At 40.3% G+C, this 17878-nt stretch overlaps 1 protein-coding gene across 9 annotated transcripts in view; it reads left to right on the top strand.

Moving 5' to 3' along the window:
- LOC133499064 (VIP36-like protein) overlaps positions 1 to 17878 on the top strand; it is a 79723-nt gene that overhangs the window by 23581 nt on the left and 38264 nt on the right. For 7 of the 9 annotated variants that reach the window (XR_009794535.1, XM_061816567.1, XM_061816565.1 and 4 more), the window contains exons 6-8: positions 2912 to 3020; positions 3095 to 3202; positions 3478 to 3626. Coding sequence is in view for 8 of the 9 variants with exons in the window: in XM_061816567.1 (XP_061672551.1) it covers positions 2912 to 3020; positions 3095 to 3202; positions 3478 to 3620 (360 nt within the window). In the remaining variant the exon portion in view is untranslated. The remainder of the gene's footprint in view (positions 1 to 2911; positions 3021 to 3094; positions 3203 to 3477; positions 3627 to 17878) is intronic. The other 2 variants (XM_061816569.1, XM_061816568.1) reach the window with 1 other exon arrangement.

The following is a 17878-nucleotide window of genomic DNA, read 5'->3' as shown; positions in this document are numbered from 1 at the left end:
GCGACTGTTTGACTTTATGTGCCTTGCGATTGGCTGGCAACCAGGACACTGTGTACCCTCCCTCTTGCCCATTGACAGCTGGGATAGGATTCAGCACTCCCGCGACCCTTGTGAGGATAAGCAGATAAGAAAATGGATGGATGGATGCAAACCTTTTATTTGTTTATTTTTATTTTATTTTAGTGAGCAGGTTGGATAGGATTAGAAATGAGCTCATTAGAGGGACAGCAAAAGTTGGATGTTTTGGAGACAGGGTTCGAGAGAGCAGACTTCGATGGTTTGGACCTGTCCAGAGGCGAGAAAGTGAGTATGTTGGTAGAAGGGTGCTGAAGATGGCGCTGCCGGTCAAAAAAGTGAGAGGAAGACCAACGGGAAGGTTGATGGACGTTGTGAGGGAAGACATCAGGGCAGTTCGGGTTAGAGAGGAAGCTGCAGGAGATGGGGAAAAAATGGAAAAAGATGACACGCTGTGGCAACACCTAACGGTACAAGCCGAAAGGAAAAGAAGAATAATTTATTGCAACTATCAGTTTGAACATGAAATATCTTGTCTTTGTGGTGTATTCAATTCAACATTTAACATGATTTGCAAATAATTGTACAGTATTTTGTTTTTATTTTACATGTCCCAATTTCATTGGAATTGTTGTAGTGGTCTGACATCATGCAATCGTGAAATGCCGAATTTGTCTTGTAGATGCTTTTTTCTTTGCGTTTGCTCTTGCTCTGCTTGCTTTGCCTCTGTTGACTTTTTTTCTTGCTGATAAGCTTGTTTTTCTTCTAATTTTATTTTTTTTTAGAAGCAGCAACTCCTGGATAATTTTAAATCTGTGGGACTGTATTTTTCTTTTTTTGTGGATAATCAGTTTTTTCATTATTACGTGAGTGTGGCCTGCTGATTAGCAACAAGACCAGCCGTCAAGATGCCTCACTTCTCTACTGGGGACTATCATGGACTACTGCAGAGTATGTCAATTCTGGAATCGAAAATCTGCCGTCTTGAAGTCTATGTGGATGTAAATGGACAGTCGGGGAATGAAACCACTCTAGAGATGTCTCAAAATGGTGAGCAGAGGTGTGCTAACAGGCACCCACCGAGCTCAACAACGAGGACTGACGTGAACTGTGGAAAGGATAATGGACCCCCCAGCAGTTCTCCCTGGAATTTACTGGGAGCAAAGTCCAAAAATATGTGACATTCAAAAAGGAAGACACACCAGCACCAAGAGATTACCAAGGAATCTGGCGAGTTTTCCAAAGCTCTTGAAGTAGCTGCTGTTAAGCCTCTTCTAAAAAAACAGTACTGGAAGACTCCATGTTAGCAAGCTATAGTCATCTCAAAACTCCCATTCATATTATTTTTAATCAACTCAGCAATTTCTTGAATTTAAATGGAGTTTTTGACAAATTTCAATCAGGTTTCCGAACTCATCACAGTAGAGAACCTGCTCTTATCAAAGTGCTAAATGATATGAGGTTGAATACTGACTCTGTAAAGGTGTACATTTTGGTCTTGTTGGAGCTCTGCACGCCTTTTAATATGGTAGATCATAATATACTGCTGAACAGGTTGGAAACGTGAGTAGGACTAAATTTAGACAGTGGCATAATACCTCAATTGAACTGTAGTTATCTCGAGATACTGCTAAATATAATAGTCAAAATTAACGTTTTGAAGTATTTGACCCAAGGGTAGCATATACAGGTTGAACAGGAGAGGTCCAAGAGCTGACCCTTGAGGGACCCCATAGGTTGAAACTTTTTTTCTCATGCTTTTAGAGTATATCCACATTTTATTCACATTACTTGCACTGTGCGCATTTTTTTAATATATATATTTTGTCTGTCATTTTTGGTTTTATCCCGTTTTCAATATTTCATCTCTTTGTTTTCAAATGCTTTTCATCATGTATAACTCATAAATTTGCTTTGCATTGCTTTCTAGTCTCTTGGACACATTAGGTGTTGTTTGTTTCAGTGTCATTTGTCCCACACCGCCTACATTTTATTGTTGTTGTTGTATTGGCTATTACATAAGAAAGCCGCTACTGTATTAAAGTCTTCTTCTTTTCTTTTCCTTTCGGCTAGTCCCGTTAGGGGTCGCCACAGCGTGTCATCTTTTGCCATCTTAGCCTATCTCCTGTATCTTCCTCTCTAACCCCAACTGCCCTCATGTCTTCCCTCACCACATCCATAAACCTTGTCTTTGGTCTTCCTCTCGCTCTTTTGCCTGGGAGCTCCATCCTCAGCATCCTTCTACCAATATACTCACTCTCTCGCCTCTGAACATGTCCAAACCATCGAAGTCTGCTCTCTCGAATCTTATCTCCAAAACATCCAACTTTGGCTGTCCCTCTAATGAGCTCATTTCTAATCCTATCCAACCTGGTCACTCCGAGCGAGAACCTCAACATCTTCATTTCTGCCACCTCCAGTTCAGCTTCCTGTTGTTTCTTCAGTGCCACCGTCTCTAATCCGTACATCATGGCCGGCCTCACCACTGTTTTGTAAACTTTGCCCTTCATCCTAGCAGACACTGTTCTGTCACATAACACACCAGACACCTTTCGCCAGCTGTTCCAACCTGCTTGGACCCGTTTCTTCACTTCCTGACCACACTCTCCATTGCTCTGTATTGTTGACCCCAAGTATTTGAAGTCGTCCACCCTCGCTATCTCTTCTCCCTGTAGCCTCACTCTTCCCCCTCCACTTTTCTCATTCACGCACATATATTCTGCGCTACTGTATTAAAGTAAACCCCTCATTTCTCCTAATGCTGCACAACCATCAGTGTGACTAAAATGTTTCAATTACATGTACTGTACATTCAATTGAAAAATAAAATAAGTGAGCTTTTACTGATGCCCCTTTATTCCTGATTCATATGGAGGATTCCTTTCCCCAATTATAGGTAATAATAGATGTCAATGGTCAACAGAAAAACTGTCTCGACATCTCAGGTCTACATTTGCCTAAAGGCTATTACCTTGGAGCCTCGGCTGCCACCGGAGAACTCTCAGGTACAGAAAATAAAAACGTTGCTGGTACACCAGGAGGTCAGCATATAGTATTCGACATATGTCTATTCATACAGATAACCATGACATCATCTCAATGAAGTTGTATGAGCTGACAGTAAAGCGAGACCCAGAGGAAGACCTGCTCATCCCGTGGGTTGACCACAGCTTGGGCCCATTTCAAGGTATAAGAACCGGGCTCTATCCTCAGAGAGATTTTCTGTCATGAGAATCCTGTGCCAGTCAATCTACATTAATACACATGAAATGGGCCATTGTGTAGTTTTGACTCCAGAGGACAGCCTCATTTTATAGATAGATCAAATAGTGAATGTTGTACTACATGTAGACTTAACAAATGAATGGAGAGGAAGACAGTTTCATTTCAAAATGTGACTAAAAGAACACATTTGCAGCGACCAATTTCACTATTATAAGCATGATCTAATTTTCTTGGCAGTGGAAATCGAAGAGGAGCGGATGAGTGGCGTCCAGCTCTTCTTTACTCTGCTCTTCACTGTCCTGGGCCTGGGTATCTTGGCAGTGGCTGGGTTAATAGTTTTTGGGCGTTGGAAGCAAAAGAAACGCAAACACTTCTATTGATAAAAAGTGAGTCCATTCAAACAAGTTTAAAGAGCAGATGTTTTGTGGTTGATCAAGACCGCAATCCAAAATACGGTCATAACTTGACCATACTATAAAAGCTAATGAACAATGAGTCGGAACCCTGTAGCTATTAATGGGTGCCAGGTGAAATTATGAATCAGCTATGAAAGGTATAGATTAGCACTGCATTGAGGGGAAGCTGTGTTAACTGTAGAAGATAACTGCAAAAGCTCTATAATTGATATCCTGTGAGATGTTGACAATGTGGTACATTTCCACCTACAGCAATATAGAAAACAAAAACTCCAAACAAAACCCTGAATCAGATTCTGTGGAATTATGTAGCAGTATTTTTCTATCCAATGTTCTTCCTTCCCATAACCACTGGTTACCGCCAGCATAAAACCTTTGTGGGATTGGCGGTGTTTACTTCAAGGAAATTACATTTTTGGGGGCCTCCTGATGCTCTAGATCTATTTTTGCAACAAGAGGATTTTTGTTAACTATGAGTAGTGTTTAAAATAATAGCAGTCCAATGTGATTTATGAGAGTAATCCACATTTTCAGAATACTTTTTTATTGCTACATGTCAAACAAGTTAGTGCTAGCTGCAGTACATTCTCAGAAAACCAACAAGACAGCATTAATGATACACACATTCTTAAGTATGGTGGCTTGTAAGTGCAAAACAAGGCGAAACACAACAACAAAAGACAAAACATAAAAGACAGGAATCCAGTATGTGCCCGCGCGTCATTGTACTCAAGTCTTCACAGTCGAGCATGAAAAATCACGCATGTAAAATTTGTTACGAGTAGAAATACAATGATATTGAAAGAAGTCTTATTTTGTGTAGTCTTGACCAATGTTCCCTCTAAGCTGCGCAAATGTGCAATGGCGCACTTGTCGGACACTTAGCGCACATGAAAACTGATCCAGCGAAGTGAACCATAGCCTAACGCCTTTTTTTTTTTTTAACACGGAAGCACACGGTCTCTAACAATGAGCTGCTGCTCAGGGTACTACTTCTTCCTAGTTTACCTGACACCGCCTCCCTCTGCTCTTAAAGGGGTACACTCATAATTACAAACGCCGCCCACCACCAGTTCTTTAGTTAGCACCACAGTCTGGGCAAAGTCGAGCAAAGAGAGTTACACATGCTGCTTATGTTTACTCTCGATAATAATGGTAAAAGTTAAAAAAAAAAAAAGTGCTGTTGCTTTAATGAATGTCAGAGTTCGTGAATAATAGAAGAAATACTGGTGAAACTGGATGATATTTTCTCTTTTTTGAGTAAAAAAGGTCTCGTGTGAAGCCAAAGTAGAAAGTACAGGATGAGATGGTGTATAATGTTAAAATTCCACCTTGGCACAGCCTGATTGAGGATGAAAGGATAATCTACTTCTTTTCCTTTCGGCTTGTCCCGTTAGGGGTCGCCACAGCGTGACATCTCAGATGAACGCTCATATTTGTTTCGCACAATTTTTCTGCCGGGTGCCCTTCCCGACCCAGCCCCTCTTGGGGAGTAGAGGCCCCAGTGAGATACGAACTCACGATCCCTCGTTTACCAAATCACTGCTCTAACCACTGAGCTATGGGGCCTATTTTTAATTACCGGACACCGGGAAAGGGAGAATTCCTATTCAGACATTCTTGGAAATCCCACAGTTTTTTTCAGCAACTCTCCTGCTCAAGAAATACAGGGATTCCCCGGTCTACGATTGAGTTCTGTTCCCACAGTCGTGACTTAAATCGAATTTCGACTTAAGTTTGATTTCACCGTTAAAGTCAAAATTTACAATGACGGCTGGGATAGGCTTCAGCACACGCGACTTTCGTGTGGATAAGCGGCACGGAAAATCGGTGGGTATGTGTACTTAGTATACTGTAAAAAAAACTAAAATACATGAAAGTAAAAAATATCTGCTGCTTCACTTACTATTTAGGGAAGAGAGGCTGGGCTCAGCTGTTGCTAAGTAAGCAATTGCAGGTAGCCGTTGCTAGCAATAAGTTCCTCCCATGTGTCCTCTCATTTCTGCTCTTTCAAAGTTAGGAAAATGCGCTTTGCCTTTTCCCTTTATGAAGATGAGTCTGATATTAAGCCTACGTTGATTCAGATCCTCGATCCATAACGTAAGTAATCTTTCCATCTCGGCAACAATCAAAGAACGTTGCTTCATTATTTTTTTTTTCTTACAAAAACAGTTGTTTCGTAATCACTGTATCCCTCATAAGGACGAAACCCTTCATGTACGCTAAATTATGGGCTTTGTCCTTAATAATAATTGTTACGGTCATCTGACTGAAGCCCACGTCTTTATGTCCACCATGTCCGTTGGTGTTTCCGTTTTTTCTTTTTTTTTTTTTTTTTTTTTTTAAATGATGGTAAGCTTCGGTTCCACGGTCAAAAAAAAAAACAAGAACCCAGCTTTCTTCTTTTGGGCCATAATCTGTAAAAAAGATGGGTGAAAAGGGCAAATAAACTCCCAGCGCACAAACACAGATAAGCAATATGGATGAGTTAAGCAGAAACACTATGGTGCTGGGGCCATAATGGCGGACAAGACTTGAGTGTTGTAAAGTTGAAACGTTTTAGGTCGAGATTTAAACAGAGAACTCCCTGTATATTGTATATAGCTTTTCCGATAACGCACCATCTGGTAACGCCCCATCTTGCATTCCTGGACAGGAAGACATGAAGGCATAGTTTGAGGTCTTTGAAGAGAAAATTGAACGAAACTGGGTTCTATAGCAGAAATAATTATTCCTCTGAAAATGTTCAAATTTGGGCTGTTCAATTGCAGACCTGGACAGCTGTTTGGCTACCCAACAACGTGGCAAGTTCTTAAACAAAAGTACAATTTACGAGGTAAAAGGGATTGTGTGATGAATTTGCTCAGAGAGCTTAAAGTGTATGTAACATCAATTTTCGAGTGGAAGTTATCTTCTCTACAGGGATGAGAATTTTCCGCCGATCGGCGGATTTCCGACTTTTTCAGCCCAAAATGACCATTCTCGAGATAAGCGCAAATCCGTTGAGAAAATTTCAGGGGCGTAGGGGTAGGGTATTGTGTGCCTGCCTGTTTTTTTCTTTACATTTCTACCTTCAGAAATAAATGGAAATTGACAAAAAATATATCAGGAGCTTTTTTTATTGGCCATCCCATGTAATTTAACAATTTTAGTGTTTGCGCACATGTATTTGTGTGTATATTTGCAGGATTCTTCACCCCACTGGGAGACTTTAGCTACCCCCAAAGATTTTGAATTGTATTGAGGTCAGGAATTTTCGCTGGCCATTTGGCAATTTTTTTTCCCTCTTTCCAAACATTCCTGTGTGCTTTATCATGTGCTTTATTGACTTTTTGGAGGACTGATCATCTTCAAATCAAACCAGTTTTTCTTGCACTGGGTAAGACATTTCACTGCAAAATCGCACAATTTTCTTACGCTACATGATAGCTATGATACAGTCAAGGCTTCCCTACCAGATGTAGAACACTGCACTAAAGCACTATGGATCTTCCACCATGGTTGATTGTTGGCAAAGTGTTCTTTTCCTTAAAAAACATACCATGAACATACTGCTGCTCATGTCCATTAAATATAATTTTCTATTTTATATCAAACATGTTCCCTTCAGAAAAATGTTTCCCTAGATTATTTTCTGCAGGAGATATTCCACATTTAGTCCTGAAAAAACATGGGTGCCAACAATGGTGAGCACAACTGTATGAGTACATATGTTTGTTTGTTTGTTGGAACACTGGTCTGTATATAATAAATAATAAAAGGTCTTATTTTGTAATAAAACAAAATAAAACTGTCACCTATAGCTTCATTTTAAACTGAAAAGAAAATAATTAAAAAGAACTTAAGCCAGGAGATCAGTACATTTAACAATTTAGTTGCAACTTAAGTGAACTTTAAATATTAAATACAACAGTCAAAAATCTCAGACATGATCTACCTTTTTCATCCCTCCAAAACAAAACATAAACTAGGTTAAAAAAAAAAGTTTACACAAAGTTACGTAGCGTTATTGAGTGCCATGTGGCCTCTAAAATGAAAGACACATTATGGATGTTGAAATCCTGGAATATTCCGTCACTCAAAGTCCATTTGTGACATGGACACAATGTATGACTCCAGTAGTAGTGATTTCCGTGTGTTCGAACATGTGGTTGCCATTGGGAGTACAGTCATCCAAGAACTCGATTCTTGGTGGTGGATCCAAACCAGATGGAGGAAGTGGTGTGAGCCCAGTTGCAAACATCATAACATCTCCAAAAGACACAGACGCTTAACCATCTGCAATGGAAAGATGTTCACATACACCGATGATGAGTTCACCTATCCTAACTAGTTATAAAAACTCCAAACCTTCATAATCAAGGAGTTTCTTTAAGTCTTTGGTTTTCCCTTGAAGGACTGAGATTAGGCTCAAAGAGTCTCTCAAGTCCAAAACTACTAAATTGCTTCTGGGAGTAGCATAGGACAGGAACCAGCAAAGTTGAGTATTTATGGAGTCCAGCTAAAAAATGAAGGGTTGAAAGACCATTGTTTTAAATACATTGGTCAATAAATAAATCTGCCTTACCACACTGTCACTTTGTACTATTCTCAGCTCTTGCAAATCTTTCACAATTTCTTCATCCGTTATTAAAGTAGCCATTGAGTTGAATGAATGCTGTCCTGCAAGATAATGTACAATCTCTTCAGACACGAAATGTGGTCCTGGACCACCATGTACAACTAACACTGCAATCATCGTTCCTGTGAGGTAGTATTCATCCTCCCTGACAGCTTTTAATTAATTTATATAACAGATATCCCTCTGGTCCATCAAAAATTGGCCGGTCTTTCAGGTGCTTCATTAACAGAGTTAAAAACTCTCATCTTGGACCACCCGCGTCGACGCCCTCCTCAGCAATACTAGCATCATCAGTAAATCTGACCATCATGTCACAGGTTTCAGAGTATGTTGTACGGTTGAAACCTCTTGACTGCTCCATCCCCAAAATTACCCCTTGAGACATTGAACCTGCTGACTTTTGTGTTGTCAATAAGACATGACAGGTTTACCACAATGTCCTGCAGTGTCATGGTTGTCTCCTCACTGCAAAGATGAATGTGATTGGTGCACATTCCAGACAGTCCAGAATTTACCACTTTTATAAAAATAATCTAAATGCCAAAACTGTTCTAGAGTAAAACAAATCCACAGGAATACAGTGAAGAAAATAAGTATTTGAACACTCTGCTATTTTGCAAGCTCTCCCACTTAGAAATTATGGAAGGGTCTGAAATTTTCGTTGTAGGTGCATGTCCTCTGTGAGGGAGATAATCTAAAAAGAAAAATCCAGAAATCACAATGTATTATTTTTTTAACAATTTGTGTGATACAGCTGCAAAGAAGAATTTGAACACCTGTCTATCAGCTAGAATTCTGACCCTCAAAGACCTGTTAGTCCGCCTTTAAAAGTTCTCCTCCACTCCATGAATCAGAATCAAATGCACCTGTTTGAGGTCGTTAGCTGCACAAAGACACCTGTCCACCCCATACAATCAATAAGACTCAAACTTGTAACATGGCTAAGACCAAAGAGCTGTCCAAACACTAGAGACAAAATTGTACAACTCTACACGGTTGGAAAGGGCTACAGGGAAATTGCCAAGCAGTTTGGTGAAAAAAGGTCCTCTGTTGGCGCAATCATTACAAAATGGAAGAACCAGGTCTCTTGCATACATATGAAGGGTAAATCCATTCTCCCGAGTGTTCAAGCAATATCCAGCAATGCAACGAGCTGGCATTTTGGCTAATACGAAGGAACAACGAGCTACCTTCCCGGAGGTAAAACTAATGGAAACAAACGAGTCCACTTGGGGGCGCGTCTGTCCTCTACGTCACTTCCTGCTTCTTCTCGAAAACAAATCCCTCGAGAGGATTTTCATGGCGGGAGTTACAAAAAGCTGTATATGTCAAAATAATGTTTTGCGGTGAAACAACGGCTGGGCCGATATTGGCTGCCGTTTTTTCATTAATAACATACTAAAAATCATCCATTTCATGATAGTGGCCCTTTCAGGACTGAAGATCATTGTCTCCATCTAACAGTAACTATAAACTTAAATAATAGCAAGGCTTCTCTAAATTAGTGACCGCAACATACCAGTTGGTTTATATTAAAAAATAAAATATTAAAATAAACAATGCACCACAGTGTCGGGTAAACCCACAGATTTATTACAGTTGATGCGGATAGTTTAAAGAATAGTTCTGGACAGCTTGTTTCTGCAAATTAAGTGCCGTCACATGTGGGTCTAAAAGTAATCGCAGTGTTATTCCTCTGAGGTTTTAACACATTTCTATATGGAATCATCAGTCCAATGTTTATTTGGGGGGAAAAAAGTTAAGATTATTTGAAAATGTGGAACAAACAACAATATAGTGAGCCAAAGTCTGTGCACACCAAATATTTTATCATGACAAAACTGCTGTACAGTACAGCAAAACCAATGAAAAAAATGTCTGTTTTATTAACAATAAATGTAACTCCATTGCAGAGGTATTAAGTCGCTAAACCACTAAACTCGGGGTGTCAAACTCATTTTCACCGAGGGCCACATCAGTAAAAAGGCTGTCTTCAAAGGGCCAGTTGCACTGTAAAAAAAAAGTTGTTCTGCAAGAAGAACAGCAATAAATTCAATTCACTATAACTGGTAGTTTGATTTAAGAATAATACACCCTGCAATTAAAAATTATGAATTAGTCACAGTCACTAAAAATAATAATCTATCAATAATTACCCATAAAAGATGAAAATAATTACAGAGGTATCATCTATATTACGAACTTGTGCTTTATTGTAACTCTACATGCATACCTGCCCTTCCCAATCATAGAAGTAACATTTTGCAGTAGCATGGTATTGTAGCATACATTGCTATCTTCTTCTCTGTAAAAACATTCAACTTTTCGTGTACAGAACACCAAATGGAACAATGATAAAGATATAAATCTATTGATCAATAACATTTTTAACAATGCCACAATAAGCAATGGTTAAGCCTCAATATTAAATGCTTTTTCAACATTGCTTAAAGTTCTTTGTAAAGGATCAACACAAAATCACATGTAATGTGTTTAGGAAGACAACGTGTAAGATTGTGTGAACTTGGAATAAGAAGGGAGGAAGACTAAAAAAAGAATTAAGCAGGAAAAAACTGAGTGAGTTCGGAGGGGGTAAAACCAACATGCTGTTGATTGTTGTGGAGTTACACGAGGCGCCTGAGGATGGTCCTCAGAACTGCCAGGCTCGCATGTGGGAGTCTCCGTAGTCCTCCGTAGAGAAGAAGAAGTAGAAGAATATGACGAGAGAATGTCGAGAGCAAAGAATGACAGGGTGATAGATATGAAGGTAGAGGGGGCGCTGTGACCACGCTGTGCCACCGGTTCTAGAAGGGGAGAACCCGAGCAGAAACTGCAAACAAAGCCTTGAAGTCCCTTTGAATATCGGGTCTGGCTGGAGCGGGTCCTGTGGAAACCCCTGTTGGCAGGCTGTACAGGTGATCAAAGCAAAGTCACAGGGAAAAGGGCGCCTCCCACAGCGCGAGTCAGAGTGAGAGACCAGGGTTCGTAAGGCTCCCCAGGAAGAGAGCGGGACAACATGGGAAGGTACTTGGTCCTTGTCCCATACATGCTGTTGGCTGGACAGAGTAGAGAGTCTGATTTAGAGGTCATCTATGCCAGATCCAACATCATTAGTTGGCTCAGTGAACTCGCTGAAGAAGTTTATTTTTCAGGGATCTGACCCTTTCTTCCAGAACAACAGAAACACTCAGGACATTTCCAGAAACTGCAGCACGATCATCCTCCATTACTGTGAGGATACCATCAATGAGGCCTTTGGTCTGTTCGTCTTCTGTGTCAGTGGCCTTGTCATGACAGACAAACAACAGAAGAATGGAAAGACAGATGGGCAACACATTAATCATAAAATGACTTGGCATAAACTATTTAGTCTGTAAAAATTCCAAATAAACCCATTTACTGTTTTTTTTTTTCAACTAGAATGCCAAATTAAATACTCACATCCTATCCCCTACAGCTGGACGTTTAACTTACAAATGTAATTGGAAACAAAGTCATGCCCAGCATAGCCAGGTTTTTTACATTCTCTACCCACTTACAAGACAGTTTCTGAAGAGCTTGTCATGACTTTCACGAAAATACGAGGGAAGGACCTTCAAGGCTGCAGTTTGGCAGTGTGCTGTGATGGCGAATACTGACACTGACATACAGTAAGCTGAGGGCAAACACTTTTTTCTTCTGTATCCTAAAGCATCTTTTGAATGGAGGTCATATTTACTATATTTGAAGGATAACTGGCATTGTTCAACCTGGACCCTCTGAAAACTGCTGACTGAAGTGCTTTTCTGTGCCACTGACAGGCTCCGATTGTTATACCAAGTGTGTGACATTAAAAAGATTCCTACAACAACAGACCTTAGCCCTGAGGTGACCAACCCCTTTTGTACATCCAGAAAAAGCTGCCATATGATTCTACAACAAAGACTCACCTCCTCATCCAGTCTGTTAAAAAGTTGATCTATCTCTGGTGGAAAAACAGTCCTTCTTGGCTGATAGAGTTTAATGAGCCCTGAAGTGTGGTGACTAATGCCTGCTCTGAAGTGGCCCATTAGATTCTTGTTGGTGATGCATTGAAACTCTTCCCTGATCTGTTGACAAATTTTAACAGTAATTTTAGGTCCTTGATGAAACAACACCATCTTCATGGATGCAATTTAACCAACAGATAAATCACTCTAGATTCTGATGTTATAAAAGGTCAAATCTGAAACACAACATATATAATACATGTATAAATACATATAAGACATATATCCTTTGCTCAGCTGGCTTCCTCTGCCTCCCAAAACAGACCAGGCTACTGTTCCAGAACCTCTGACACCATAGGCTGTATCTCCACAATCTCCTTACGCCTCAGGGAAAAGGTCAGCTTCCTATTTTGTCCTATGAGTCCAATATCTTTATGCTTATTCTTGAACTAATCGACTAAAGTCACTCTTTCATCCTACAAAGAGTCTACACTATGTTAGATGGATAGTCAGGGACATGATTAATCTCCCCTCACTTTGCTCTTTTCACATACAGGACTTGCAACATCATAGCCATGGCTCCCGCTCTTTCGGTTAATGCTAACCTCATTACATCCTGCCTGATGTAGTTTGGACCTGTAATTGCCAAGTTTATATTTTATGCTCATTTTCCAGCCATCATACCATGTTCTACTGCCTGGTTCTCGAAAGCAGGAATGTGTGCTGATGAGAGCAGAAGCAATTGACACAATCTGGTCTTGATCAGGATAGGCTTTCACTTCAAACACTGCCCAAGCAATCTTGTCCAAAATGTCCATCTTCATGTCTCTTATGTTGATACCTTTTTGACTTTTTTCATATTCCTCATTTCCGTTACGTAGCCTCAGCTCTACAGCATAAGAAAAAAATGGAATTGGAAACGGTGAGAGGCACTCTGTTACACTTCGCAGATAGTTCCTTAGTAAAACTGAGGAACTCAGAGGCAGCTCTCTGGTGGACACAATGGCCAGGGAAGAACCTGAATCCAAAGAATCCAACTCTTGCAGGCAGATTATAGGTGGCTCATCCCAGAGAATATGTAAGATTGCACGTTCAGGTGGCACGAAATTCAATATCAAATATATCAATATCAAATTACAGAATGCATTATTAAAGGGCTACTGTCATGAAATGGATGATTTTTAGTATGTTATTAATAAAAAAACATCAGCCAATATGGGCCCACGTGTTTTTTCACCACAAAACATGATTTTGACGTATACAGCTTTTTGTAACTCCCGCCAGGAAAATCCTCTTGAGGGATTTGTTTTCGAGAATAAGCAGGAAGTGACGTAAAGGACAGCGGCACTCCCAAGTGAACTCGTTTGTTTCCATTAGTTTTACCTCCGGTAAGGTAGCTCGTTGTTCCTTCGTGTTAGCCAAAATGCCGGCTCATTGCATTGCTGGACATTGCTTGATCACACAGGAGAATGGATTTACCCTTCATAAGTTTGCAAGAGTGAAAAATGTGAAAAATGGATTGCACGGGTGCAGAGGACAAAAGCTTTGTGGGTTCCAATGACAGGTAGATGTGTATACAGCTACTAAAAATAAATAATAGTTTGGGGCGGACCACGTAATCGGTCTCTCATAACATAACATAAAAGATCCACATACGAAATATGTCGATGTGCGGTTCCGACAGCGTCATGAATGCCTAACTCAGCCGCGTGCACGTAGTAACGCGCCCCGGCTCGATGGTGCTCATCGAGTACTGCGGTGGCTATGAACATCCCCCGAAAAGCAGCATGGCTCGGCTCCATTATATGCCACCACGGCACTGAAAATCAGCCACACCGGCTGAGGCGCCGCGTTCGGCGGTCACGGGTTCTGCGAAGGCTGCGTGTTGGGCTTTGCGGATGGGCGCGACTCTGAAGAACCCAGCCGAGAATGCCTCACTCAGCCGCGTGCGCGCAGTGGTGCTCATCGTGTACTGCGGCGGCTGTGAACAACCTCCTAAAGCAGCATGGCTTGGCTCCGTCATAAGCCACACCGGCCAGCTGCGATGAGCCGCGATGACTCATCTCCGCCGCGGAAGTGGATCTGACGGGGATGCGGTTTGGCCGTGATCGCATATCATCTGAATATGGCTAGAAACAATAGGGTAATATTGCCCCGGTAACTTCGCTCGGTTGTGTGGTGTTCTCCGTTTCGAAAAGAGCTTCCGTGTCAGAAGGGGCGTGTTCGTCTCCCATAGTTGGGTGCACTGCGTGTTTTCATTGGCGAATGTCTGGGTGACGTCACAGACGGAGGATGCAGCCAATATGGTGACCACTTGGATATTGTAGAATGACACTTCTGCAACTTTGCGCATGGATGACGCGCTCTTCACTCACATTTATTTTTTCGTATGGACATTGAAGTGAATAATGTTATATGTATTTTTCATTACAATATCTATTTTAGAATGTTTATAGGGATGACACTTGGGCTTTAAAGTCTGTGTCTTCATATTGGTTGAACAATTTCCTTATGGATGGTTTGCAAGTGTTCAGCAGATTCAAGAACCTCAGGAACCAAAACTTTATGGGATTGTCTTGAAGAAATTTTAACCAGCAGTAGCAATCCGGCCAGTATTACACAGAAAAATATAAAAAAGGATAAAAAAGTTAGGATGCACAAGAACACACATTCCTGACATTTTAATTTGTAAACTATGAACCAAGGTTATATATTCTGTGGAAGTTCTATCTTTGTAGCATTATTAAATCACGAGAACTATGCTGCTCATGTGCAAATTAGCCACTAATATCAGAAAAAACTATCTTATGGAATTCTGGCAAAACACTGTATTGTCCATCTGACAGAATCATACCCTATGCATACTGAATCCCAAGCAAATAAATTTCTTTAGAGACTGATGCAGTTGCCAGATTTGGATAAGTTTTCTTAATTACTGCATGAAGAGGAGTATCCAACAAGTAGATTTTGATGCCAGTTACTTTCTCCACATGTAACTTAGGCTTAAAAAGACTTTGGCTATCAAATTGGCAAGCCATCATCTGCTGGTGCCTCAATGACAGTGCAAGGAGCACATTTTTTAAAGTTCTGAACATCATGCATGGTCTTTTTTTAAAAAAGGTATGTTTCGATTCGAACCTCATCATCCATAACTCCACCAAAGGACCAAAGCAGCGTAGAAGGTGAGGATAATGTTGAGGAAAGTGGTGCTTGGGTCACAGATTAAAATCAGGAAAAGTGTCTGTGAGCAGCCTTCTGTGCTTATACAACTTGGTCTCTCGGTAATGCAATGTTTGCTCAGAATAAACAGGTAATACAACAATTTCTTTCAAGTTCATCAGAATCTCCTATGCAGGTTATTTTTCTTGTAGCCCCCTTCCAATAATAAGCAGAAGGAATCGTAAAAGAGTCCAGTTTTCATGGCCATTGCCACCTATACTGCCCTTTGAAAGACCTGCTTTTGAAATAGTCTAGGTATTTGTATGGAAATTAAGTAATTAAGCTATTCAGTCTTTCCAAAGTAATATAGCCTTCTGAAATGAACTTTTTCAAACAAAAAAATCGGTAGAAATAATGCCTTCAAAGAAGTCATGTAATATATCTGGAGGAAATCCAGTGACAGGGTGAAAATATGACAAGTGCTTACTCAATGCACAATCAGCTCTTACACCATACACGTTGAACATTTTCATTTTGAAGTCGTAAAAGAAATATGCTGTTCTCTGGACCTTAACTGAAAATGAGATAATGCAATAGTTGCAATTTCACCACAACTAGTTAGACAAAATATACAGAAATTATTTACAATGAAACTTTCCTGAAATCCAGCAAGTGAATGAGCTCCTAAATGTCTGGACTGACACAAAAAACAAAACTATATAGCTATCAAGAGCTTGAACATAAACACCCATTTGCTCCAGTGACTTTAAATCTTTGATTAAAGGACCTAGAAACTTGTCATAATCAAACTGCTTTGCATTATAACTCTTACTGAGGACAGCTAAATGAATTGAATATAAAGTGAACTAAACTTCGAGGGCAAGTTAAGAATCAACCAATACACTGAAGTAATTCTATTAATTTTCTTTAAGAGGTTACACAGTTCAAAATCATTGACGTAAAGCTCCAAAAAAATACAAGGGTTATGATCTCCAAAAGTTTTGTTCTCTTTAAAATACTAACTGTCCTGAAAGGTTTTGTAAACCTCAGGAATGGACTCTTCCCTGAAAACAAGCTTCTCCAGAAACTCAACTCTGTTCAGTAAAAGCTCAATAACCTGATTCACAAAGTTTTGATTTTTTTTTCTTTTTTTTTATTATTATTTTTTTTAATGTTGGTCATATAAGAACTCAACTGTGGCAGCACGGTGGATCAGCTGGTAAAGCATTGGCCTCACAGTTCTGAGAACCCAGGTTCGATCCCAGACCCAACTGCGTGGAGTTTGCAAGTTCTACCCGTGCCTGCGTGGGTTATCTCCGGGCACTCTGCTTTCCTCTCACATCTCAAAAACATGCAACATTAAATGGACACTCTAAATTGCCCCTAGATATCATTGTGAGTGTGGCTCTATGTGCCCTGTGATTGGCTGGAAACCAGTTCAGGGTGTACCCCGCCTCCTGTCCATTGACAGCTGGGATAGCCTCCAGCACTCCCCGTGACCCTCGTGAGGACAAGCGGGCAAGGAAATGGATGAATGGAAGAACTCAACTGGTTAAATTATGGAGAAATGCTCCTTAAAATACTTATTTCTTCTGTAATCAGTGGATAATGCACCTTTTTCTGATGTCACAACAAAGAATTGATTATTTTTAAACACGTGACTAACTCTTGAACAACATCTTTGATATCAATATTGTGTTTTTGAAGGACCTCTTAAAGAGCTGCAGACGTGTGAACCTGGGAAAGGGACAAAATATTGTTAAAACCTTCTAGGATTGTCTGTATTGCATGTTTTGAAACATGTAATAGACTTTGCATATGACGAATAAACAAAGGTAATCTGTGCTTGAGTATTTAAGAATCAACAATGACTGCACAGTCAGTTTCGTTTTTTTTTTTATGAAGAATCTAAACTAGGACTACTTGTGAGGGACGATTCAGTTCTTGCCACGTTGTCACAAGTTTGACTCTCGACTGATAATCACTCACTTCTACCATTGACATCACCAAATCTGTCAATGTATGATTTTTATCGTTCTTAGTTGTATGACCTGAAAAGCTGTTAAGGTGGTTGGTTTAAAAGTTACAACCCGAGAATGGACCATGCACCGTCTCTCTTGTTCTCAGGTGATAGTGCAAATGAATTAATATTTTTCTCTTGCAGCAAATGCCCTTAAATTCACACAACCAGCAGTGGAATGTCAAATTCTCTTGCCTTGGAACAGTCCTATGAGATCATGTAAGGTGTGACTTTAAAGCACCAAGGGTTCGTAACCTGCAGAGGCAGTGGTGATGGATGGAAGGCCAAGTTGCTGCAGAATGGTGACGACGGTAGTATTTCAGTAGGACCGCTTCAACACTGTCGTGGAATTTACAGAATCTGCACTGGATTGATTTAAATCTGAAAGACAAATGTGACAATTTGCTGAAAAGCAGGCAAAAAAAAAAACCCCTTCCAAATCATTCTCACATCA

This window comes from Syngnathoides biaculeatus, chromosome 4 (assembly GCF_019802595.1).
Source record: "Syngnathoides biaculeatus isolate LvHL_M chromosome 4, ASM1980259v1, whole genome shotgun sequence".
Taxonomy (NCBI): domain Eukaryota; kingdom Metazoa; phylum Chordata; class Actinopteri; order Syngnathiformes; family Syngnathidae; genus Syngnathoides; species Syngnathoides biaculeatus.
This window is presented reverse-complemented; position numbering and strand designations above follow the sequence as displayed.